This window comes from Salvelinus fontinalis, chromosome 41 (assembly GCF_029448725.1).
Source record: "Salvelinus fontinalis isolate EN_2023a chromosome 41, ASM2944872v1, whole genome shotgun sequence".
Taxonomy (NCBI): domain Eukaryota; kingdom Metazoa; phylum Chordata; class Actinopteri; order Salmoniformes; family Salmonidae; genus Salvelinus; species Salvelinus fontinalis.
The window spans coordinates 18,763,053-18,790,445 of record NC_074705.1 but is presented as its reverse complement, the minus strand read 5'-3'; the positions used below and the strand labels follow the sequence as shown (position 1 = coordinate 18,790,445).

General features: G+C 42.6%; 1 protein-coding gene across 1 annotated transcript in view; it reads left to right on the top strand.

Annotated features, from left to right (window-relative positions):
• The first annotated feature begins 2,460 nt into the window (after positions 1-2,460).
• The window catches only part of LOC129840235 (partitioning defective 3 homolog B-like), a 182,941-nt gene continuing 158,008 nt past the window's right edge, over positions 2,461-27,393 (top strand). Inside the window, exons 1-2 of the mRNA XM_055907954.1 lie at positions 2,461-2,913; positions 22,119-22,223. Of these exons, the coding sequence (XP_055763929.1) occupies positions 2,797-2,913; positions 22,119-22,223 (222 nt within the window). The 5' untranslated portion in view covers positions 2,461-2,796. The remainder of the gene's footprint in view (positions 2,914-22,118; positions 22,224-27,393) is intronic.

Sequence of the window (27,393 nt, the reverse complement as noted above, 5' to 3'; positions counted from 1 at the left end):
GATTTGGGAGAAGGAGAAATGGGGAAGGTTTGGGCGAGTAGCTGTGGGGGGTGCAGTGCTGTTGACCGGGGTAGGGGTAGCCAGGTGGAAAGCATGGCCAGCCGTAGAAAAATGCTTATTGAAATTCTCAATTATAGTGGATTTGTCGGTGGTGACAGTGTTTCCTATCTTCAGTGCAGTGGGCAGCTGAGAGGAGATGTTCTTATTCTCCATGGACTTTACAGTGTCCCAGAACATTTTTGAGTTTGTGTTGCAGGAAGCAAATTTCTGCTTGAAAAAGCTAGCCTTGGCTTTTCTAACTGCCTGTGTATATTGGTTTCTAGCTTCCCTGAAAAGTTGCATATCACGGGGGCTGTTTGATGCTAATGCAGAACGCCATAGGATGTTTTTGTGTTGGTTAAGGGCAGTCGGGTCTGGAGAGAACCAAGGGCTATATCTGTTCCTGGTTCTAAATTTCTTGAATGGGGCATGCTTATTTAAGATGGTGAGGAAGGCATTTAAAAAAAATAACCAGGCATCCTCTACTGACGGGATGAGATCAATATCCTTCCAGGATACCCCGGCAAGGTTGATTAGAAAGGCCTGCTCGCTGTAGTGTTTCAGGGAGCGTTTGACAGTGATAAGTGGAGGTCGTTTGACCGCTAACCCATTACGAATGCAGGCAATGAGGCAGTGATCGCTGAGATCTTGGTTGAAAACAGCAGAGGTGTATTTACAGGGCAAAAAAAACATTTGTCAAAATCGGTGTCCAAAAATACCGATTTCCTATTGTTATGAAAACTTGAAATCGGCCCTAATTAATCGGCCATTCCGATTAATCGGTCGACCTCTACTCCAGACAAGTTTCAATGCCATACAACTCTCCTTCCGTGGCCTCCAACTGCTCTTAAATGCAAGTAAAACTAAATGCATGCTCTTCAACCGATCGCTGCCCGCACCTGCCCGCCTGTCCAACATCACTACTCTGGATGGCTCTGACTTAGAATATGTGGACAACTACAAATACCTAGGTGTCTGGTTAGACTGTAAACTCTCCTTCCAGAGTCACATCAAACATCTCCAATCCAAAGTTAAATCTAGAATTGGCTTCCTATTCCGCAACAAAGCATCCTTCACTCATGCTGCCAAACATACCCTTGTAAAACTGACCATCCTACCAATCCTCGACTTCGGTGATGTCATTTACAAAATAGCCTCCAATACCCTACTCAATAAATTGGATGGAGTCTATCACAGTGCCATCCGTTTTGTCACCAAAGCCCCATATACTACCCACCACTGCGACCTGTACACTCTCGTTGGCTGGCCCTCGCTTCATACTCGTCGCCAAACCCACTGGCTCCAGGTCATCTACAAGACCCTGCTAGGTAAAGTCCCCCCTTATCTCAGCTCGCTGGTCACCATAGCAGCACCCACCTGTAGCATGCGCTCTAGCAGGTTGTATCTCTGGTCACCCCCAAAACGAATTCTTCCTTTGGCCACTTCTCCTTCCAGTTCTCTGCTGCCAATGACTGGAACGAACTACAAAAATCTCTGAAACTGGAAACACTTATCTCCCTTACTAGCTTTAAGCACCAGCTGTCAGAGCAGCTCATAGATTACTGCACCTGTACATAGCCCATCTATAATTTAGCCCAAACAACTACCTCTTTCCCTACTGTATTTATTTATTTTGCTCCTTTGCACCCCATTATTTCTATCTCTACTTTGCACATTATTCCACTGCAAATCAACCATTCTAGTGTTTTACTTGCTATATTGTATTTACTTCGCCACCATGGCCTTTTTTTCCCCTTTACCTCCCTTATCTCACCTCACTTGTTCACATTGTATATAGACCTATTTTTCTACTGTATTATTGACTGTATGTTTGTTTTACTCCATGTGTAACTCTGTGTTGTTGTATGTGTCGAACTGCTTTGCTTTATCTTGGCCAGGTCGCAATTGTAAATGAGAACGTGTTCTCAACTTGCCCACCTTGCGTCCCAAATAAAGGTGAAAAAAAAAAGTTTAGGCAGTGATTTGCTCGTGGTTTTTGGTAAGCATGTTGTCGCTTTGAACTTGTATTTTTTTTTTCCTTACCTTAGGGTATAAAATCAAAGCAGGGTTTATGGTAAACTGGCTCTACATAGTTTACAATCATTGTCACGTTAAAAAGAAAATGGCTTAAAGTCGGAAAGACGAGGAAGTTGAATCTTTTAGAAGATAAATATTCGAAGCAATCCGTTTATCAACAGCCTAACATTGGGTCGTCACTATTTACCACAGCCACAGTCATAAACCATGTCCATTTAAAAAATGTATCTTCTTAAAATCAGATTTTAGACCTAACCACACTGGTAACCTTTTCCCTAACCATAAATTCATTTTTATTTTGATACAGTTTTACGATAGGACTATAGCCAATTTTGACTTTGTGTTTGTGGTAACTAGTGGAAACCTACCATGACGTGATTTATGTTGATCAACTTCCGGATGTCAGTGCAATGACCAACAGGTATATTTCAGCCGACAAAACAATGAAGGCTACTCCGTTTATTAATTTTACCGATAATTGAGAAAAGCAAATCTTTTTTATTATCGTAAATTGTTGTTTTGAGTAGTACTATTTAATGCGCGCGTGTAATTTTGTCATTGTAAATTTGTCCAGTGACACTTTTGCTCCGGTTTCGGTTGAGGCTTGTGCGGTATCAAGTGCTTCGCAGCCTCTCGCATGTGAAGGAATCACAGAGGAATATACAGATCATCAAAGAAGGCTGTTCTTCAAATAACTTTTTTTCGGATTACAAGGACAACATGAAAGTCACTGTAACTTTTGGAGCAACTGCAGTGGTCGTTCCGTGTAAAGGAGAATGGACAGTTCGGGAGTTGATAGACCAAGCCAACCAGAGGTATCGAAAGATTCTGGAACAGGTAAGCAAAATGGGCTCTTTTGGAATATATTGACGTATATTACTTTGGCTGACGTTTTGTTTTTATACCCTCCCTTTTAAACCGGGTTGTTTGCCATTTAAATGATTATTTATTTAATTTTTAAACAAGTCTTCTACATATTTTCCTACATTAGGCTATATCCATTAACTCTTGAAACGGAAACCGTTTACCATTAACCAAGCGGAAGCAAATGGTACGCAACGGGGAGGGACTTACTTGCATTTGTCCAATAGAAACGGGTTTTTGTTCCAAAATAATTTCCAAGCCATAGATACACATATACTTGAAACCCCCATTTTATTCTTCTGGACAGAGTGTATATGCCAGGCTACAAATCCACGGGACACATTGTAAATAACTTTTAATCACTTTCTTTGTAAGCACCAGAAAGCCAGGTGTTAGTGGTCTATATGAGTATCATGTGCCCCAGCTAGCATGCAGCTGTCTAGAGATGTTCTATGTGGCTCTGTTGAAACGGTCAGTATCTCCCTGTGCAGGTGGGACTCTGTTTGATATGCTCTGCATCCTTTCGCCTAGCCTGTGTTGGGGACAACAGCCTTTGTCCTCTGATTGATGGGGGATTAGGGTGGCTGACAGCTCAGTGTTATCAGCTGGTTTTCCCTGGCGTGGTGGCGGGAGGCCGGTGATGGACAGGGTTATGCCAGGCAGGCAATGGGGATGGATGGCTTCCCATTAGAGCTTCCACCCAGGCACCCACTTGCGTTGGTAGGCTCTCATCTGCCAGGTCTCCCCAGGCCCTGGGCTGACTGGTTATGCGTCCCAAATGGCATCCTATTCCCTATAAAGTGCACTACTTTTGACAAGGCCCTACATTGAAAAAGTAGTGAACTATATAGGAAATATGGTGCCATTTGGGACGCACACTGGATTTCAGTTGCAGCCCAACATACAGGCAAGTTTTCCCCCTGCCATTGTTTATAGGACCCTGAGTTTGTCCTGATCAGGTCACATGGAAAACAACTCAGGGACTTACAATATGTGGCTGCCTAGCTACCCTTGTCTAAATTATGTTTGGCTTCAATTGGTCGAATTAGTAGAAGCCTCTTTGTGGCCAATTATGTGTGATACACATTTCACTGACCTAGATATCCCTCGGACATAATCAAAACAAACCCAGGGTCCCACAAAGTAAAATTCCCTGCGTCTAGTGAGATTCATCCTAGGAACAATCAAGGGTTTGGCTGGCGAGGAGCCACCCTATCGTAAACCATGAACTTTACAGCTCTCTAATTGCCTGCCACTGGTGTGACAGAATTCATAGACAGTGTCCTGTGTCCTTGGCTTGAACAGAGATATCCTGGGTCTGTGTGGAGAATGCACACAGAGGAATGCCAGTCACCCTCTCTCAGTGAAAAAGGAAAGGTAGTGTACCTGCATGGTTTGTCCCTGCCACTCAGGTTACAGCCATAGCCTGTGCCAATATGGTAAGACTCAGACAGCCATGAGTTCTCTGTAGCTATGTGTCCATCAATATTATATATTTTTTGACCAGTGGAAGCTCCTCAGAGAAGGAAGGGGAGGACCATCTTCCTCAGTGAACTTCATGAAAATATAAATTGTGAAACATTAAAAAGAATATAATAAATATATTCACTTGTCACCAAATAATTGAACACACTGTTCTGCAATGAAGGTCAATAGTAGCCTCAGCAGCACACACAGCTAGCTTCTGTCCTCCACTGGGTACATTGACTTCAATACAACACCTAGGAGGCTCATGGTTCTTAACCCGTTCCATAGACTTGCACAGTAATTATGACAACTTCTGGAGGACGTCCTCCTGTCAGAACTTTTGCAGCATGAACTGACATGTTTTCCACCCAATCAAAGGATCCGAGAATGAATCTAGTACTGAAAGCATAAGCTACAGCTAGCTAGCACTGCAGTGCATAAAATGTGGTAAGTAGTTGACTCAAAGAGAGAAAAAGACAATAGTTGAACAGTTTTTAACAATTACATTTCTTCCAAAATTAAGGGGAAGCAAGCAAGAGACAGCGAGCTATATATATTCACTTAGCTAGCAAATGCAGCTAGCTAGTTTAGCCTACTCAAACACCCGGCACAAACAGATAGGGACTCTCTGTTAGCTAGCTTGCTATGGCTATCCATCACTGGAACTCTTCCAAGTCAAGGTAAGCTTTTGGTTTTATTAATTTATTGCCACCGGGGCCCGCCGGTGTAACTGCTAAACTGCTTTCTGACTGTACACTGTACTGCATGATTGTAGCGGGTTTACTAACGCGTTAGTTCAAGTTGACTATGACATGACAACAATGTAGGCTCTGTGCAGTGGTTTGCTGACATGAGATGAAGGTTTGGCTTGGAAAGGTTTTTTCACCTGTTCACAGACAGCTGATGTGTTGTGCACTGAAGGTAAAAGGTGGGAGGAGGAGAGTGCGTAGACGGCTCGATTTGGTCTTATGTAGCAACATTTGCACTAGAAAATGGTATATCATACACGACAGTTGAGGAACAATGGGAAATTAATTCTGCTTTGAAAGTTGATAAAGTTGATAAATAACCTCACTGTTTGAGGAAATGGCCTTTGAATGTTTTGGTACACCTACTAGAGAGCTCTTCTTTGTCTACACCCATTCAGCATCGTTCACACTAGAGGTCGACTGATTAATCGGAATGGCCGATTTAATTAGGGCCGATTTCATAACAATCGGAAATCGGTATTTTTGGACACCGATTTGGCCAAATTATATATATATATAAATTTTTGCACCTTTATTTAACTAGACAATTCAGTTAAGAACACATTCATATTTTCAATGTTGGCCTAGGTTCGGTGGGTTAACTGCCTTGTTCAGGGGCAGAACGACAGATTTTTACCATGTCAGCTCGGGGATTCAATCTTGCAACCTTACGGTTAACTAGTCCAACGCTCTAACCACCTGATTACATTGCACTCCACGAGGAGCCTGCCTGTTACGCGAATGCAGAAAGAAGCCAAGGTAAGTTGCTAGCTAGCATTAAACTTATCTTATAAAAACCAATCAATCATAATCACTAGTTAACTACACATGGTTGATAATATTACTAGTTTATCTAGCGTGTCCTGTGTTGTATATAATCGATGCGGTGGAATTCGCAAAAAAGGATTGCCGTTGCTCCAACGTGTACCTAACCATAAACATCAATGCCTTTCTTAAAATCAATACACAAGTATATATTTTTAAACCTGCACATTTAGTTAATATTGCCTGCTAACATTAATTTCTTTTGACTAGGAAAAATGGTGTCACTTCTCTTGCAACAGATTCAGGGTATATGCAGCAGTTTGGGCCACCTAGCTCATTGCATAGACTTAATTATAACTTAATTGTGTGAAGACTATTTCTTCCTAACAAAGACAGCCAACTTCACCAAACGGGGGATGATTTAACAAAAGCCCATTTGCGAAAAAAGCACAATTGTTGTACCTAACCATAAACATCAATGCCTTTCTTAAAATCAATACACAGAAGTATATATTTTTAAACCTGCATATTTAGCTAAAAGAAATCCAGGTTAGCAGGCAATATTAACCAGGTGAAATTGTGTCACTTCTCTTGCGTTCATTGCACGCAGAGTCAGGGTTTATGCAACAGCTTGGGCCGCCTGGCTCGTTGCGAACTAATTTGCCAGAATTTTACGTAATTATGACATTGAAGGCAATATTTAGACTTAGGGATGCCACCCGTTAGATAAAATACGGAACGGTTCGTTTTTCACTGAAAGAATAAACATTTTGTTTTCGAAATGATAGTTTCCGTATTTAACCATATTAATGACCTAAGGCTCGTATTTCTGTGTGTTATTATGTTATAATTAAGTCTATGATTTGATATTTGATAGAGCAGTCTGACTGAGCGATGGTAGGCAGCAGCAGGCTCGTACGCATTCATTCAAACAGCACTTTCGTGCATTTTGCCAGCAGCCTTTCGCAATGCTCCAAGCATTGAGCTGTTTATGACTTCAAGCCTATCAACTCTCGAGATTATGCTGATGTAACCGATGTGAAATGGCTAGCTAGTTAGCGGGGGTGCGAGCTAATAGCGTTTCAATCGGTGACGTCACTCGCTCTGAGACTTGGAGTTGTTTTTCCCCATGCTCTGCAAGGGCCACCGCTTTTGTGGCGCGATGGGTAACGCTGCTTCGAGGGTGGCTGTTGGCGATGTGTTCCTGGTTCGAGCCCAGGTAGGGGCGAGGAGAGGGACGGAAGCTATACTGTTACACTGGCAATACTAAAGTGCCTATAAAAACATCCAATAGTCAAAGGTATATGAAATACAAATGGTATAGAGAGAAATAGTCCTATAATTCCTATAATAACTACAACCTAAAACTTCTTACCTGGGAATATTGAAGACTCATGTTAAAAGGAACCACCAGCTTTCATATGTTCTCATGTTCTGAGCAAGGAACTTAAACGTTAGCTTTCTTACATGGCACATATTGCACTTTTACTTTCTTCTCCAACACTTTGTTTTTGCATTGTTTAACCAAATTGAACATGTTACATTATTTATTTGAGGCTAAATTGATTTTATTGATGTATTATATTAAGTTCAAATAAGTGTTAATTCAGTATTGTTGTAATTGTCATTATTACAAAAAAAGATACAAATCGTCCGATTACAGTGATCCCTCGCCACTTCGCGGTTCACTTATCGCGGATTCGCTATTTCGCGGATTTTCATAATGCATATTTTTTTTTTTTTTGGTGCATTGTGCTCTGTATTCTGATTCGCTAAAAACTCACTCCCGCTTCTTGTATCAAATGACAAAGCCACAAAGCGACGATGAAAGAGAAGAGGGAGAAGAGGACACGAGAGATGAGGAGGAAGGACTAACGCTTGGTCGCTTAGCAACCATGGTGCGAATGGCCACTGAACTTAAGCGAGTAGCTGAGGAATGGGACCCTTTGATGAGCCGTTCATTACAGTTCTCCAACGTAATCGATGGTGGCATGTCGGTGTACAAGGATCTTTTGGCAAAGAAGAAAAAAGAGCGACAACAGCTGCCTATCACTATGTTCTTCTCCCGAACAAACACACCTGCACCGCGGGCTTCAGAAGAAGAGAACACTGCAGAGCGCAGTCAGGATGCAGCGGCCCAGTCTGAAGAGCAGTGAAACGGCCTACACGTGAGTCACTGTATTTGTATACATGTAATAGTTGCTAATTGTAAAAAAAAAAAAAAGTTTTCTATTTCGCGGATTTCACTTATCGCGGGTCATTTTCGGAACGTAACCCCCGCGATAAACGAGGGATTACTGTAATCGGTATCGGCTTTTTTTGGTCCTCCAATAATCGGTATCGGCGTTGAAAAATCATAATCGGTCGACCTCTAGTTCACACCCTCTTAAGCCTAAGCCCCACCCATCTCTTTAAGGATTCAGATGTGAGGCCATGTACTAAACAACCAAAGATGTCAAGAGTGAAGGCGGGTTTATACTACGGGTGTGTTGTAAGATCAAATCAAATTTATTTTATATAGCCCTTCGTACATCAGCTAATATCTCGAAGTGTTGTACAGAAACCCAGTCTAAAACCCCAAACAGCAAGCAATGCAGGTGTAGAAGCACGGTGGCTAGGAAAAACTCCCTAGAAAGGCCAAAACCTACGAAGAAACCTAGAGAGGAACCAGGCTATGAGGGGTGGCCAGTCCTCTTCTGGCTGTGCCGGGTGGAGATTATAACAGAACATGGCCAAGATGTTCAAATGTTCATAAATGACCAGCATGGTCAAATAATAATAATCACAGAAGTTATCGAGGGTGTAGCAAGTCAGCACCTCAGGAGTAAATGTCAGTTGGCTTTTCATAGCCGGTCATAGTATCTCTACCGCTCCTGCGGTCTCTAGAGAGTTGAAAACAGCAGGTCTGGGACAGGTAGCACGTTCGGTGGACAGGTCAGGGTTCCATAGCCGCAGGCAGAACAGTTGAAACTGGAACAGCAGCAAGGCCAGGTGGACTGGGGACAGCAAGGAGTCATCATTATTGGTAGTCCTGATGCATGGTCCTAGGGCTCAGGTCCTCCGAGAGAGAGAAAGAAAGAGAGAAGGAGAGAATTAGAGATAGCATACTTAAATTCACACCGGACACCGGATAAGACAGGAGAAGTACTCCAGATATAACAAACTGACCCTAGCCCCCCGACACATAAACTACTGCAGCATAAATACTGGAGGCTGAGACAGGAGGGGTCAGGAGACACTGTGGCCCCATCCGATGATACCCCCGGACAGGGCCAAACAGGAAGGATATAACCCCACCCACTTTGCCAAAGCACAGCCACCGCACCACTAGAGGGATATCTTCAACCACCAACTTACAACCCTGAGACAAGGCCGAGTATAGCCCACAAAGATCTCCGCCACGACACAAACCAAGGGGGGGCTCCAACCCAGACAGGAAGATCACGTCAGTGACTCACCCCTCCTAGGGACGGCATGAAAGAGCACCAGTAAGCCAGTGACTCAGCCCCTGTAATAGGGTTAGAGGCAGAGAATCCCAGTGGAGAGAGGGGAGTTCAATCAGGTTCAATCAGGAGTGCCAGAGTACGCTCTGGACGTTGTCAGATCGTCTGTTTGTAAATTCTGAGCTTTCATAGAGCACACTGGACACTCTGGCCGAGAAGTATGGTTGATCCGAGTGTTCTGACCTCACAACAGCAGTCAAGCACCCAAGCTAACTGGCTAGCTTGCTAGCTACTTCCAGACACATGAGGGAACAGCTCACTTTGACCATTTTACTCACCCTAGCAGAGTTGGTTAGGCTGTTTTTATGTTATCCAGAGCGTTGGTGACTGTACCTGTGCTTCTGGCAACAATTTTATTACGCTTTTTTTGCCGACGTTTACTGACCCCGGCCATATTCAACGGGTGTTGAGCATTCGTAAATTCATCAGTTATTCTGCGGTCTGGCACACTCAGACGTGAGTGCTCTGAAATCGGAGTAGATAGTCAGAGCAAATTTACCAGCTACATCTATCGACAGTTGTAACATTGACATCATGAACATTCTATTGAAATGGTTACTTGCATAGTGGTGTATTTTGTTTAGACATCTAGCTAGCTAAACACTGAACCATAATCCCAACTCATAACGTTACCACCCTGCATGAATCTTTAGGTAGCTAACCAACCAGGTTCAATGTTAGCTAGTTAGCTAACATTAGGCTATAACTAGCAATGCAAATGGCTCTGCGATACGAATAATATTACCAAACAGATCATACACGTAACGTTAGCTAGCGAGTCAGCCAACCAATGTTAGCTAACAGTACGCTTGAACTTGAAAAGAAAAGTTGCAGTGTACTGTGGCACAGTTTGCATGGTGCCGCAGAATTCTATGGCACGTTATTTAACTGCCAACCACTGGTACCATTAATGCTAGTTAGTGCTAGAATGACCACCAGAGGGCATTTGATAGCCTTCAATAGTGTCTGTACTAGAGAATTGAAAACCTTTTTTAAAAGAACATAGTATATGGTACTGATTTTTAAGACATTTTGCAAAATTTGATTAATATTATGGTGTTTCTATTTCAAGGGAAACGAAAAACCCTCTGGGTTTCCGTTAGGGTGGAATGGAAAAATTGGCGCTGTACAACGTGAAGGTCGGGAGTAGGCTACAGTACTTGGTTATTTAGCTTAAGAATCCCTGTGTCGTGCGGACACGCGGGAGACCGGGGTTCAATTCCCTGACGGGGAGGAAGAAGTAGGCTGTCCTTGTAAATAAGAATGTGTTCTTAACTGACTTGACTAGTTAAATACAGGTTACACTAAGCGCATAACGTTTCTACACCCTAATTGTATAATTGTAGTCTAACCAATACCCAAATGGAGATTCAGTGGAAATAAAAATCTCATTGATTTATCAAGACCAGTCCCCATGCTTGTCTCAGAGCAGCGTGAAACGGTGCTAAAATAGTTGTAGGCTATTAAATAAATAAGACCTAGACTACTTTTAACAGCACATTACTCAACACTAGTGAGACTCATGTCACCTACGATAGGCCTACAGAATATAAAAAAATATGACCTGACTCTCCACAAATAATTACATATAGAGGATTGGAGGATTCTAAATTAAAACCAAAAGCCGCCTCATGGGTCTCCCGGTGGCGGCCGGCACAGGTATCGAACCTGCATCTGTAGCAACGCATTTTGCGCTGCGGGAGCCCCCATCCACTCCGGAGCCCCCATCCACAAGGTATCAAAATACAGAGGGGTGTTGGTAAAGGTATATTGGTGTCCAGGCATGTCATATTTTTTGATAATACTGTACATGGTGTCCAGGTCAGGATAACCAAAGCATTTCTTTATTAAAGACTATCAGAAAGCATGTTGGTACTTATTTATTTTGATACAAATGTAGGTGCCGGGCTATATGACTGTGCCATCAACTTGATAATATATAATGATATTTTGGAGGTTATTTCATTTTCAAAAAAACGAAAGTGAGCGATCGTAATCTGAATAATGGCCAAAACATTTATTTCTGTTTTTAGAGGGAGAGAAACGCAGGGCCAATTGTGCGCCGCCCTATGGGACTCCCAACCACAATCGGATGTGATACATAATAATACTACTTTTTCTTCTATTATTTGTTTTGTCTGTTCTGGTGGATTAAACTGAAATTGTAACCAATCACGGCCGGTTGTGATACAGCCAACCTAACTAAGAAATACATTTGATGATAGAATTCTCCCCCTACCCTCCTAGGCAAGTATTTTGTCCAGTTACCTGCTAATAACCTTAATGGTGCTGTACAACGTGACCGTGTGTGTTTGAAAGAGTATTTTCCAGTAAGCAACAATTTAGTTTACCTTCATTAGACAAGTTTGTTCCAATATTTCTGTTATTCAGTGATGTTTATTCCCATAGTAATTCGTTATGTATCCATAACTAAATAAACATTGGCATTTTGAAAGAGTATTTTTATCATTATTTTATTAACGAAAGCATAAAGATGCCATTATTAGTTACATTGTTTTGGTTTGAACGTGCAGACTGACACTAAGAACAGCGGGAACGTTTCCCTAGTCAGCAGCATTATTAGTGCAATGCCCCTTAGTGTTGCTCTGTGCTACCCAGTGTGGCGGGGTGGGGGTCCACCCCCCCTCCCCATGGTCTAGGTCCATCTTCTCTGCGGCCCATCCCGTGCCCCCTGCCCTCGTGCCTTGAACCTTACGCGCTTTCAGTGGATACAGCTGGAGAACTGCAAGGCAATCCCATTGCGCGCCACTCGGGAGCGATGACCAATATCACCAATATATATTGTCCTGCTAATAACAGGGTTAATAATATATTTGTGAGAATATCCAAGGGGCTTTTACATAATTCTAAATTAATAATAGCTTTGTTTAAAAAATAACAATATTTTGGAGATTTTGTTTTCAAATAACGTAAAATGAGTGAGGAAAAAGGCCATTCTTGAACATGGGGTGAGACATTGTTACTAATTTGTAAATAAAGCCAGTTTGTTATTTAGAATTATTTATTTCTGTTTATAGAGAGAGAGAAACAAAAAAAACTACAGTCAACTCATGGGTCTCCCAGTCGAGGCTGGCGTGGGTATTGAACCAGCATCTGTAGCAACACAGCTTGATGTGTCTTAGACCGTTGCGCCACTCAGGTGCTGTACAACGTGACCGGTCGGGAGTGGGTTCCAGTACTACAGTAAGAGCAAAATAATCCTAATACAATAATAAAAACCTTAGTGTAACAACAGTTTTAGTAAGTAATACTGAAGTTCTGCACAATTATCAGTTTCTATTTAGATGTATGTCGCCCATTCATTGTCAGTTAGAGACACAGTAGGACCCAAAATCACAATCAGTGCTCTAACTCCCCCGCTGGTTTGGAGCAATGAAGTTGTGACGCAGGGTACCGTACTAAACCACAAATTACCTCTAAGTCTCGCAGCATAATCGCAAAACTTTGTGGAGCAACCGCAGTAGCACACAGCCAGGACAAAGCAGGAGTGGCTTCCGGACAAGTTTCTGAATGTCCTTGAGTGGCCCAGCCAGAGCCCGGACTTGAACCAGATCTAACATCTCTGGAGAGACCTGAAAACGGTTGTGCAGCAACGCTCCCCATCCAACCTGACAGAGCTTGAGAGGATCTGTAGAGAAGAATGGGAGAAACTCTCCAAATACAGGTGTGCCAAGCTTGTAGCGTCATACCCAAGAAGATTCGAGGCTGTAATCGCTGCCAAAGGTGCTTCAATAAAGTACTGAGTAAAGGGTCTGAATACTTATTGAAATGTGATATTTAATTTTGTATTTTTTTTTATACATTTGCAAAAATGTCTAAACTTGTTTTTGCTTTGTTATTATGGGCTATTGTGTTTTAGATTGATGAAGAAAATCAACAATTTACTACATTTTAGATCAAGGCTGGATGTAACAAAATCTGGAAAAAGTCATAGTCTGAAAACATTCCGAATGCACTTTATGTATTGTCGGGAAAAGTCTGTTCATAAATTATTCTGTCCTAGTTAAAAACAAGTTATCATCCAATAGGTTTTGGTTAAATTTCCAATCCTCGCCCACATGGAAATTCTGTAAGGGTAATATATATCCAAATCCAAGTTGATTTGTCACATGTGCCGAATACAACAGGTAACCTGGTAACCTTACCGTGAAATGTTTACGAGCCCCTTAACCAACGATGCAATTCAAAAAATAGAGTTAATAAAATATTTTCTAAATTAACTAAAGTTAAAAAAAATCAAATCAATCAAAAAGTAACACAATAAATGTACATAACAATAACAAGGATATATAGAGGGGGTACCGGTACTGAGTCAATGTGTGGGGGTACAGGTTAGTTGAGGTAATTTGTAAAGTGACTATGCATAGATAATAAACAGCGAGTAGTAGCAGTGTAAAAACAAAGGGGGGAGGGACAGTGTGGAGTGCGATTTGAGATTGCTTCATCTGTGGATCTGTTGGAGTGGGTCTAGGGTTTCTGGCATGATGGTGTTGATGAGAGCCATGACCAGCCTTTCAAATCACTTCATGGCCACTGATGTGAGTGCAACGGGGAGGTAATCATTTAGGCATGTTACCTTCTCTTTCTCGGGTACAGGGACTATGGTGGTCTGTTTGAAACATGTAGGTATTAGAGGTTGAGAGAGAGGTTGAAAATGTCAGTGAAGACACTTGCCAGTTGGTCCGCTCATGCTTTGAGTACACGTCCTGGTAATCAGTCTGTCCAGGTCTCACGTGGAGAATCTGTAATTCTGTCCACAATCATGTTGTTCTGCTGTGATTGTCCCTTGAGATCATCAGATTTCTCTGTCATTGTTATCATGGATTCACATACAGAACTGATGCCCCTTCTCAATGACTTACAGATTGCTTTCATCTTGCCGTTCTCTTGTTTAAATTCATCGAGCTGACCCTGGAGGAACTGCAAACTGTTCTTCAGGTTCTGGACCTCTCTGGTCAGGTCGTCCATTCTTTTATTAGTTGACTGCACCAGTATTTGGACAAAACGCTATTTTCTTGTTGCTTTTTTCTTGTTGTAACAACTGCATGTGTAACACTTTATTTTTTTAAAGATCCTTCACCTTATGATACCACTGTCCTCAACGGTACTCCCGCCGTCTTTGTCGTGGTAACAATGTAGGTTACACTCAGACTCCTCGCAGTTCCAAACAGGGCAGGTTGCAGCAGGGGTCTAGACAACCACAAGCCTGGGACAATATGCAGTTCCATCCACAATGGCTAACAGCTTCGCGGGCTGTGATAAAGCCCTCAACAAATCCATGCTAGCTTGATGGGAAGCTAGCTAGCAGGTAGGCTGACTCCCCAGACCCTGCCTTGGTTGACAGGATCACTGTACAGATGGTAGCGGTCCCAGCAACTGATCCCAAACGCGTTACAGGATCCAAACTCATAAGGTAGCTAGCTAGAAATTAACTTTTTCAATAGACTTTCAAAACTTTACAAAACAACAAACTGAGCTATTCCGCATTCAACAGGAAGTGACGACAGGAAGTGATGTTTGTGTCACGGTTTGTCACCTTGATTACTGAAAATTCTCTTGACCTGTGCACCTATGTTGTAAATGTAAACGTTCATTCATAGGCTAGGTTGTAGCAACCTCACGATGGGTATAAGGAAGATTTGAGTATCATGTAGTAGCCTAAACCTGTAGCCTGTTACCGATGTTACATTGAGCTGGGTGAATGGAATATGCTATAACAGAAATAAGGCCATGCTCATAAAAAAATCTAAAATTGACCGCCCTCATCTTAAACGGCACCGACCGCCACTGTTGTCTACATTTATGAAGTTTTCATAGGAAATAGATTTGACAATTGCCTGCTATGGTGCATTTCCATTTAACAATCTTGTGTCTATAAAAACAGCTGGAAGTAATGACATCACACCTATTAAAAAAACTAGTCTAGAAAAAAGTGGTTGAAGTGTTAACATTACCCATTTAGGCATATTGTGCATTATTAAATTGGCAACAGCTTGTATGCCCTCCCACCTATCTGTTTCATGTCTCAGGTCGCCCACAAAAGCCAATTTAGTAATATTTGCTATTATTCTAATAATTCTCATGCCATGGTGAATCTTGCACTCCTGTAGATCTGTAATAATTGGATGGTGACCAGAAACTAGAAATGCAAGGCGATGCAATTGATCATTTCTTGAAAGTCAGTTCAAGGATCCTGCAAAGAAACATTCTATTTATAGTTGAAACATTGATTTAGCGGAATGAAATGTGACGTGGAGCTTCATAGTTAATTTTTGAGATCACGTGCCCCGCAGAAAAAATTATTTCGCAATCATCGTTTATTCGAGATACACAGTTTCCATCATTTGTCGCAATAAATCAAATTAACAAAATAGCTGCACTCCTGTCAAACGGATCCCCAAAAAGTTGGGGAGAAATTGCTTTTGTCAAATAAACAAGTGTCAACTGTAACCTGCCTTGTGTTGACATTTGACAGCTTGGCATTTTCCTCCCTCATGAACTAGTTGCTGTTCAAAAAGTGGGAATCCAAAGTCTTATACGGGTTTCTCACTAACTCACGCTTTCTCCAGTACCCTTTTTACATTATCGTGCCAACATTTCTATACCCAGTTTCACTGTCTGTACTGTAGCAAGAGCAAAGCACTTCTTCCTATGTACAGTAGCTACAGTAGGTAGAGCAAAGCACTACTTCCTCTGCTGCTGTTCCTCTCCCTTCTAAAAATACATTTAAAGTGCTATGTTCATTACAGTTCCCTTTCACTTGTACTTCCTCTGAGGTACTCCGTAGCTTTCTATTGGCTTGTTCATGAATGCTTTTTCTTCTCTTACGCTAATCCAACACATTTCCCTTCAGCTGTGTAATTGTGTGGGGAGGATTACAGTGTGAAAAACCGGCGCCCCAAATTTAGCGACGAAGCGCTGTACTAATCGTTATGCGCTTCAACACTCTCGAGCTATCGCTTCAAATGGGCGACTTAGAGGGTACATTTCGGCAAATTACACCGCTGACTGTCACTGTTAGTCCTAATTCTATTGTGTTGACTGATCCACCGTTGCCACATGTCCCGTCGGTTTGAAGGGGACCCAAGAAATGTGAACGTCCATGATACATGGGGATTTATGGAGTTTGACAACAAGAACTTAAGACAGATTTTTTTTCTGTCCGGATTTTGTTTTTCAATGTACTCTCTTGAAGTGTCACGCAATGAGACAGGATTAAGGAAGAGTGGTAGAAACTAGGCAAGATATTAATTCATTTTTTTTTTAAGTGTCTTGAGATGTATGGCAAAATAATCTACATACTAACCAGATGGGAGTATGCATATATCAAGAGAGCTAGCTGAAATACTGCCAGTTAGGCTAAATCCTGATGCGTAGTAATATGCACAGAGTGATTTGAATAAGCAGTCAGGTGCAGTGTCTCTCTCTAGTGTTATGGGTGTTTCCTTTTAATTCCTCTGTCACTGGGAGAGAGCCAATCGGCAGTCTCCATTCCTGAAGGTTGCCAGGTGAGGTGGCCCTGATATGCTGATCCTGGGTCACTTTAGTATTTTACCCACTAATGGTTACGGTTTGGATTGGGGGAGGGGAAGGTGATCCTATATCTGTACCTAAGGGAAACTTCACCCTCTTACAACTGTGCCATGCACCTGCTCCGGGAGACAAATGTGCAGGTCTTCCCACAGGCGAAACCTGTTTTTCAAGGGAGGTATTCGTGCTATGCCTGGAGATTAGATGTCCTACAGTTGGGTTCTTGTTTTGATATGTGAGACGATCTGTGTAAGCCTAAGTCCGTTTCTCTGCTCCCACAAGGTAACACTGACTACTAGGCTTGTACATTTGAATATCTCTATTTCTCAATTGTTCTATTTTATTTCACTATCAAGTGTGGTTGTATCATTCTAGTACCCATACAGTACCACTCAAGGAAAATAGAGGCTGGCCCTGTGTCTGGCATTGAGATTACAGCTTGACTATTTGTTTTAAGAGAATGAACCTTTTTTTTTTTCTCTGTCATTGGCCATTTTTAAAGCAAGACCCCTATTGGTAGTGTAAGCCTGACTTGGATGCAGCAGAGCAAGATGCCCATTCCTAACATGATGATGCTCCACTGACGCCGGGTTACCAGTCTGGTACCCAGGCTAGCTCCACTAATGATCCACTAAAACACTGAGACTTTTGGCCTCGTAGTTGCCTGCACACTTGCCATTGTAAATATCATTGAGCTGTTAGCAGGTGAATCTGAGGAGGGTCAATCTGATTTTGATTTGTGTTGTATGAAGCTTGACACTTCTTCTCTGCGTAACATTAGGGACTCTATTTGAACAAACCTAACACAATGGTAACTCTAAGCGTAGGTGGTAGCGCTATAGGTTCAGGGGCGTGTCAAATATTTTTGCTATTTTCACTATCACAGTTATTGGCGCACTTGCTGACGTTGGTGCTAAAGGGATGGGTTTTGATAAATGAACAAGTTGTGGGTGTGACCCTCACTGGGCAATCAGGATGTGATCCATGGCAAATATGTGGTTGTTTCAGGTGGTGTATTTATTGTCTTTTTATGTATTGCCTTGGAATCAAATCTAATTCCAATGTTAGTTCATTATAGCTTAAATGGCTTACAGAAACGAAATAACAAAATGTAGGCCTAACTTGAACCCATTTGCAGTCCACATTAAGTAATTGTATGTCTTCAACAGCATTCACACTGATATAGGGGCTAGGCCTACTGTAAATTGCATTACGGCTGAGCATGGACATGCCAAACATTGTCAAACAAGATTAAATTAGTTTTTGATAAGGCCAAACAAATTCTAAACAAAACGAAACCACTTGCTTTAAATAGGCTATGTCACACTTACATGCACCGTAATTTTCCGCCATGGGCGTATAATATTAAAACAATGCAGACTATGGAGGGTTTTACGCACATCCAAAATGGGGCCTGCTTGGCTAAAATAACGTGGCCCTGCCTACAATGCATAGCTAAAAAGGGAACGTCGGCTCACTGTTTTACTCCTCTCAAACTTGATATTTTAATAAAGCTTTGGTGATTAACATTTATTTCCAAGCGGTCTCAAGAGCCAATCCCTTTATCGACAGTCTTGACTACTTTGCGATTGCATTGGGCAGACACAATAATAGCCTTAATTGAGAGGGGAGGTTATCCTAGGGAAAAAACATTAGTTTATGTTTCTAAATATGAAGAATACAGGCACCAAAATCACATTAGGCTACTCTTGTTCAATGTGTATATGGGCAGTGTGGATAGGCTGCGTTTCCGCTGTCAAAATTCATGCCATAACCAACTTCGTTTCTGCTAACTTTTGTTTGGACCTAAATCTCCCTATCAGCACTGCCTAAAATTAGCAACACACACCTCAAATATTTCCACCCCGCCCATCTGAGCGCAAGCGGGCTAATATAAGACCGGTAAATTGCCGAACCCAGCATTAGGGCTGGAAAATGCCAATGCACCAGTTTTTAGTGGCTTGCGAAAGTATTCACCCCCTTGGCATTTTTCCTATTTTGTTGCCTTACAACCTAGAGTTAAAATATATATTTTTTGTATCACTTGATTTACACAACATGCCTACCACTTTGAAGATGCAAAATATTTTTTATTGTGAAACATACAAGAAATAAGACAAAAAAACTGAACTTGAAGCATGCCTAACTATTCACCCCCCCAAAGTCAATACTTTGTAGAGCCAACTTTTGCAGCAATTACAGCTGCAAGTCTCTTGGGGTATGTCTCTATAAGCTTGGCACGTCTAGCAACTGGGATTTATGCCCATTCTTCAAGGCAAAATTACTCCAACTCCTTCAAGTTGGATGGCTTCCGTTGGTGTACAGCAATCTTTACATCATACCACAGATTCTCAGTTGGATTGAGGTCTGGGCTTTCCAAGATATTTAAATGTTTCCCCTTAAACCACTCAAGTGTTGCTTTAGCAGTATGCTTAGGGTCATTGTCCTGCTGGAAGGTGAACCTCCGTCCCAATCTCAAATCTCTGGGAGACTGAAACGGGTTTCCCACAAGAATTTCCCTGTATTTAGCAGCATCCATCATTCCTTCCATTCTGACCAGTTTCCCAGTCCCTGCTGATGAAAAACATCCCCACAGCATGATACTGCCACCACCATTCTTCACTGTGGGGATGGTGTTCTCGTGGTGATGAGAAGTGTTGGGTTTGTTGTGGTGCCATATTCTTTACATTTTTTAAATAATGGATTTAATGGTGCTCTGTGGGATGTTCAAAGTTTCAGATATTATTTTATAACCCAACCCTGATCTGAACTTCTCCACAACTTTGTCCCTGACCTGTTTGGAGAGCTCCTTGGTCATCATGGTGCTGCTTGCTTGGTGGTGTTTCAGAACAGGTGTATATTTACTGAGATAATGTGACAGATCATGTGACACATAGATTGCACACAGGTGGACTTTATTTAATGAATTATGTGACTTCTGAAGCTAATTGGTTGCACCAGATCTTATTTAGGGGCTTCATAGCAAAGGGGGTGAATATAAACTCTGCAAAAAAAGAAATGTCCTCTCACTGTCAACTGCATTTATTTTCATCAAACTTAACATGTGTTAATATTTGTAGGAACATAAGATTCAACAATTGAGACATAAACAGAACAAGTTCCACAGACGTGATTAACATAAATTAATAATGTGTCCCTGAACAAAGGGGGGGTCAAAATCAAAAGTAACAGTCAGTACCTGGTGTGGCCACCAGCTGCATTAAGTACTGCACTGCATCTCCTCCTCATGGACTGCACCAGATTTGCCAGTTCCTGTTGTGAGATGTTACCCCACTCTTCCACCAAGGCACCTGCAAGTTCCAGGACTTTTCTGGGGGAATGGCCCGAGCCCTCACCCTCCGATCCAACAGGTCCCAGACGTGCTCAATGGGATTGAGATCTGGGCTCTTCACTGGCCATGGCAGAACACTGACATTTCTGTCTTGCATGAAATCACACACAGAAAGAGCAGTATGGCTGGTGGTGTCACGTTCGTTGTAACGAGGAGACCAAGGCGCAGCGTGATTTGAATACATTCTTCTTTAATTGACGAAGAATACTGAATAAACTATACAAAACAACAAAACGACGTGAAGCTAATATAACGAGTGCTGACATGCAACTACACATAGACAATAACACACAAAACCAAAATGGAAAATGGCAACCTAAATAGGATCGCCAATCAGAGACAACGATAAACAGCTGCCTCTGATTGTGAACCAATTCAGGCCACCATAGACTTACAATAACCTAGACTTACAAAACCCCCATAGATCTACAAAAAAACCTAGACAACACAAAACACGCATACCCACCCACGTCACACCCTGACCTGACCAAAATAATACAGAAAACATATATAACTAAGGTCAGGGCGTGACAGGTGGCATTGTCATGCTGGAGGGTCATGTCAAGTTGAGCCTGCAGGAAGGGTACCATATGAGGGAGGAGGATGTCTTCCCTGTAACGCACAGCATTGAGATTGCCTGCAATGACACACCGCCCCAGACCCCGACGGACCCTCCACCTCCAAATCGATCCCGCTCTAGAGTACAGGCCTCACCAGACATCACCAGCAACAACGTCGCCTATGGGCACAAACCCACCGTCGCTGGACCAGACAGGACTGGCGAGTCGCGGTTTTGTCTCACCAGGGGTGATGGTCGGATTTGCATTTATCGTCGAAGGAATACAACTCAAATAAAACAAATGTAATAAACACAACTGAAATATTTTAGTACATTTATATGAATAAATTATGGTTAAGTGATAAGCAGTAATGGACAGTCAGTACCATCATGGGACTTTTATTAATATTTTTATTCTGTGTTACAGCATTCAACCCACATAATGCCTAGTGCATTTAATGTAAAAAAATATTATCGAAACCGTAATCGAACTGAAGCCGAACCTTAAAAAAGCACTAATCGCTCAGCACTACTGTTTAGTAAAATGGCACAGATTTCAGATTGTGTCCTGAACAAAAGATACAAGGAATATGGTCGATATCGGTTCTCAGACCTGTGTTGCCATAGTGACGCTTCAGGAATGTGCCCACCACTCTCACGGAGTGGGGGGGAACTAGAAATGCATTCCTCCTCCCCCCACACACACGCCCCCAACACCACTTACACAAACACAACTGCTGCAATTGGCTATTGTCATACATTTAACCTGTTGTTACGAAATAATAATGAGATAAGTAAACAAAAACAAGACATACACAATGTTATCCTCTTCCCAACCATATTTCTGAATCTGTAAAGATGAAACCGTGTGCAGCCATTTGGCGCTGCATAACCTAGTTTTGTGTCATGAAGGTTTGAGGAAATGACACTTTTGCCGCAGTTTACCGTTTTCATATTAGCAGGTTGCAAGAGGTACCATTTCAACAATAACTGCTTTTCAGAGGTGTAAATGTATACCATTTAGCGGCTGCTTTTATCCAAAGCGACTCAGTCAGGAGTGCATACATTTTATGCATGGGTGGCCCCGGTAATCGAACCCACAAACCTGTCGTTGCAAGCGCCATGATCTACCATCTGAGCCATACAGGACCATAAAGTGTGTTTTTACCCAATAACCACTCGATCAGCTTCTTATCAGGCTAATGTCTCCATGTTTTCCGTGTGCCTACTAGAATGGGGAGGACTTCCTGGTTCGGACCCACCGCATGGAGTACTGTGACGGGGGCATCTTGGACCTGGATGACCTGCTTACTGACCTGGTGGAGGACCGAGACAAGGTAAGGCCCAATGATCTCGACAGTAATATCCATCATGAAAATATCTACGTCTCGGTGGATAGGGGGCAGGGTGAACTTGCCCCTAGACCTAGACCTCTGGTCAGTTATGCGTTTTCCCCACTAATAGTTAAGGTTTTGAGTGTGGAAGTGGAAGTTGATCCTAGATCTGTACCTAGGGTGCACTTCTACCCCGGAGCAGGTGAACAGAGTAGTACAACTCAGTGGCTGGCATTAACACAACACGCATGTAACCTCTCACAGACAGGGTTGGAGGAAGTGGTCTCATCTCTCATTGCCTAAACACCTTTATCACGATTACCTCCCTCTCTCAGTGTATGTGTCATGAAGGGATGACAGCAAGATGCAGAAATTAATTACTGGCTTTCAAACAGAGGCAAGCAACCCATACCATGTAGGTACATACAGTCATTTGTGAACCATGACTGTAGTGTGTGCTGACGACTCTGTGGACTTGCTTATCTGGTCTGGCCGGTCTGATAATGGTTGGTTGGTTCATGATGGATTGCATCATACGTCTCACTGAGAGGCACGGTTTAGTTCTAATCACTTAGTGTTTTGCAGTTAATCTTGTTCACGTTTTTTCTTTTTCACTCTGAAACAACTGAACCATGGGGGAAGGGAGATCCTCAGATAGGGAGCAGTGGTTCGGTGTGAGTGTCAGCGGATGGGCAACCGTTGTTAGTGTGTGTCATGCCTTACCTGTGTGGTCTCCTTCACCTGCTGTGCACGCATGAACCCTCTCAACGCAGCCACCCACACAAACTGCTCCACTTTCAAGGAAGAAAAAAAGATTTGGCATTATACATTCCTAAAATGTGCTAATAGCTGCTTGTAATTCATTTGCATAAAGCGGGAAGCAGAATAGAATGATAAATTACCAAGACTTACTCAGCAAGAATGGAATACAGAATGAAAATTGAATATTCATATTCATTCGGTGGCTGTGCTGTGTTCTGCAACAACAATTTATATTTCAACTTACTGGGCGAGTGTAACGCGCACTGTGCTTGTCCTGTGCCTCCAGGACTGAAACTTAAAGTATAGTTCGTTCTGAATATTAAAGGGATAAATAATAGATGCTTGAACTCGGTCGCTAACTTAAAAAAAAAAAAATCTTTCTTTTGTGATATGCTCTGTGGTAATTTTTATCAAGATGTTTCAAGTTTTATTAGTTGTATGTAGGGAATGCACATGGTGTACACCGTCCAAGGAAATGCTTACTTGCAGGTTCCTTCTCGACAACGCAACAACAATAAGAAATAATAAAAGATGAGAATACAAACCATAATGTAAAAGGTAAAAGGCTGCATCATTGTTTTACAAGGCTTTGTTTATGAGCGAGAGGAGGGTTGGGCGACTATTACGGCATAACCGAATGTTGGTAAAAGCTTGCATAGCCTACTATAACATTCTCACGAGGACGATATTTTAAAACAAAATGTAAAACTCTAAACATACTGTTACTGTTGGTGTTACATGTGCTTTTACTATTAGTACTAGAGGTTATCCATGTGTAAGCCATGGTTAGCCGTCTAGGTGATGACTTGACAGCTTTCTGTGTGCTGTAACCTATTGACTCATCATCACAACATTTTTCATTGAGGGATGTTTGTTATATTGTTTAGCACATTGTAAGCGAGATAGCATAGCAAACATGCACTTGCTTTTCTGTTTAAAAAAAACGAAAAATCCTACTCTGAGACGCCTTATGTAATTAAGAATATGAAATTAAGCTTGATTACATTATTTAGTTCTGTGACTATGGATTTGTCCCAAATTGCACCCTATTTCCTATATAGTGCACTACTATCTACAAGCCATCAGACTGCTGAACACCTGAACTGACCACTTGTCTGATTCTCTGCTCCTTAGCATACATGCAGTCACTCGTACTAACAAGCGCACAGACATACATGTACACTGAGTGGACAAAATATTAGGAACATATTTCTAATATTGAGTTACACCCCCTTTTGCCCCCCGATTTTGTCGGGGCATGAACTCAAGATGTTGGAAGCGTTCCACAGGGATGCTGGCCCATGTTGACTCCAATGCTTCCCATCGTTGTTGTGTCCAGTTGGCTGGATGTCCTTTGGTTGGTGGACCATTCCTGATACACACGGGAAACTGTTGAACATGAAAAACCCAGCAGTGTTGCAGTTCTTTGACAGACTCAAACCGGTGCGCCTGGCACCAACTACCATGCTGCGTTCAAATACACTTAAATATTTTGTCTTGCCCATTCATTCCCTCTCTGAATAGCACACATACACAATCCATGTCTCAATTGTCTCAATGCTTAACAATCCTTTTTTAACCTCTCTACACTGATTTGAAGTGGATTTAACAAGGGACATTAATAAGGGATCATAGCTTTCACCTGGGGCAATCTAAGTCATGGAAATTGCAGGTGTTCCTGATGTTCAGTAGCAGTACGTTCATGCAACACACTCATCACAACTGCTGCAACCACACTCTTATTATACGGCTCAATTTATACACTTGCCCCCGCCCCCTACCCAATACACGTGTAAATATTGGACTATATTCTACTGCCATTTACTTTGTTTGTAATCTTATCTTGTATTATTTCTTATTGCTGTTACGTTGTCGAGAAGGAACCTGCAAGTCAGCATTTCGTTGGACGATGTATACCATCCATATCCCGCACATATGACTAATAAAACTGGGCCCTGGTCAAAAGTAATGCTCTATAAAGGAAATGGAGTGCAATTTGGAATGCAGCCCATGTCAATGGTTTATTATTACTCCTCTCTGTGATGGAAAAAAAAGAAAGTTTTATCTTTATTGCTTTTGTCCTCTCATTCCCAGCAGCACTCCTCTCTCCATCAATGATCGATGAGGCGTCCATTGTGAGATCGTCCACTGCACAGTATGTGTGCCGCGTTAGCCACGGATGTTAATGGTAGATAATGGCCATCTATTTGTCTGCTAGCGTAGCGACTAGCGAGCCCTTTAAATCCGAGGCTCTCCTACCTGTGGAGCCGTGGGCAAGCGGGTTAGCATAGCGCTGTATGTGTGTAGCGTAGCTCCCGCTCTACTGGTGGGAGAAGAGGGGCAGGAGTGATTTGATTACAGTACACACACACACATGCCAGAGGCTCCATTAACCCCCCCAGTCAGGAACACAGGCCAGAAGTCTCCTCATGAATATTCAGGCCTGCCTGATGAATGATGAGGGGAATGCAGAAAGATGGAGGGCAGCTGTATCTGTATACGTGGCCCCCCTGGAGCAACAAGGGGCTGGGGCCACACCACAGAGGAGAGGGAGCTACCTGCTCAGTCGTTTAAATACTTACATGTTTACCACCTATCCAACAATGTCCCACAGTTTATCTCTGTGTCTATAGTAACAGAAGCAGGGCCCAGGAGGCAGCTGGTGGTATCCATAAAGAATGACATTCTACATTCATTCTATTTCTATGGTGGTATCAAATTAGATTTGTCACATGCACCGAATACAACCGTTGTAGACCTTACAGTGAAATGCTTACTTACAGGCCCTTAACCAACAATGCAGTTTTAAGAAAAATATGTGTTTAGTGAAAAATAAGAAATAAAAATTAAGAAATAACTAAAGAGCAGCAGTAAAATAACAATATCGATGCTATATACAGGGGGTACAGGTACAGAGTCAATGTGCGGGGTCACCGGTTAGTTGAGGTAATTAAGGTAATATGTAGGTAGAGGTAAAGTGACTATGCATGGATAATAAACAGAGATTACCAGCAGTGTAAAAATGGGGGTGGGGGGGGCCAATGCAAATAGTTGTTCAGGAGTCTTATGGCTGTTAAGTAGCCTTTTGGAGCTAGACTTGGTGCTCCGGTACCACTTGACATGCGGTAGCAGAGAGAACAGTCTATGACTAGGGTGGCTGGAGTCTTTGACAATTTTTAGGGCCTTCCGCTGACACCGCCTGGTATAGAGGTCCTGGATGGCAGGAAACTTGGCACACTACCCTCTGTACTGCCTTGTGGTCAGATACGGAGTAGTTGCCATACCAGGTGGTGATGCAACCGGTCAGGATGCCCTCGATGGTGCAGCTGTTTTGAGGTTCTGAGGACCCACGCCAAGTCTTTTCAGTCTCCTGAGGGGGAATAGGTTTTCCCCTGCCCTCTTTACGACTGTCTTGGTGTGCTTGGACCATGATAGTTTGTTGGTGTTGTGGACACCAAGGAACTTGAAGCTTTCAACCTGCTCCACTACAGCCACATCGATGAGAATGGGGGCGTTCTTGGTCCTCCTTTTACTGTAGTCCACAATCATCTCCGTTTGTCTTGATAACGTTGAGGGAGAGGTTTTTGTCCTGGCACCACACGGACAGATCGCTGACCTCCCTATATGCTGTCTCGTTGTTGTTGTTGTTCAGGCCTACCGCTGTTGTGTCATCGGCAAACTTAATGATGGTGTTGGAGTTCTGCCTGGCCATGAAGTCATGAGTGAACAGGAGGGGACTGAGCATGCACCCCTGAGGGGCCCCCGTGTTGAGGATCAGCGTGACAGATGTGTTGTTACCTACCCTTACCACCTGGGGGCGGCCTGTCAGGAAGTCCAGGATCCAGTTGCAGAGGGAGGTGTTTAGTCCCAGGGTCCTTAGCTTAGTGATGAGCTTTGAGGGCACTACGATGTTGAATGCTGAGCTGTAGTCAATGAATAGCATTCTCACATAGGTGTTCCTTTTGTCCAGGTGGGAAAGGGCAGTGTGGAGTGCAATAGAGAGTGCTTCTTCTGTGGATCTGTTTGGGTGGTATGCAAAGTGGAGTGGGTCTAGAGTTTCTGGGATAATGATGTCGATGTGGGCCAAGACCAGCCTTTCAAAGCACTTCATGGCTACCGACGTGAGTGCTACGGGTCAGTAGTCATTTAGGCAGGTTACCTTAGTGTTCTTGGGCACAGGAACTATGGTGGTCTGCTTGAAACATGTTGGTTTTACAGACACCGACAGGGAGAGTTTGAAAATGTCAGTGAAGACACTTGCCAGTTGGTCAGCGCTTGCTCGGAGTACACGTCCTGGTAATCTGCCTGGCCTTGTGAATGTTGACCTGTTTAAAGGTCTTACTCACATCAGCTACGTAGAGCGTGATCACACAGTCACCAGGGAACAGCTGATGCTCTCATGCATGTTTCA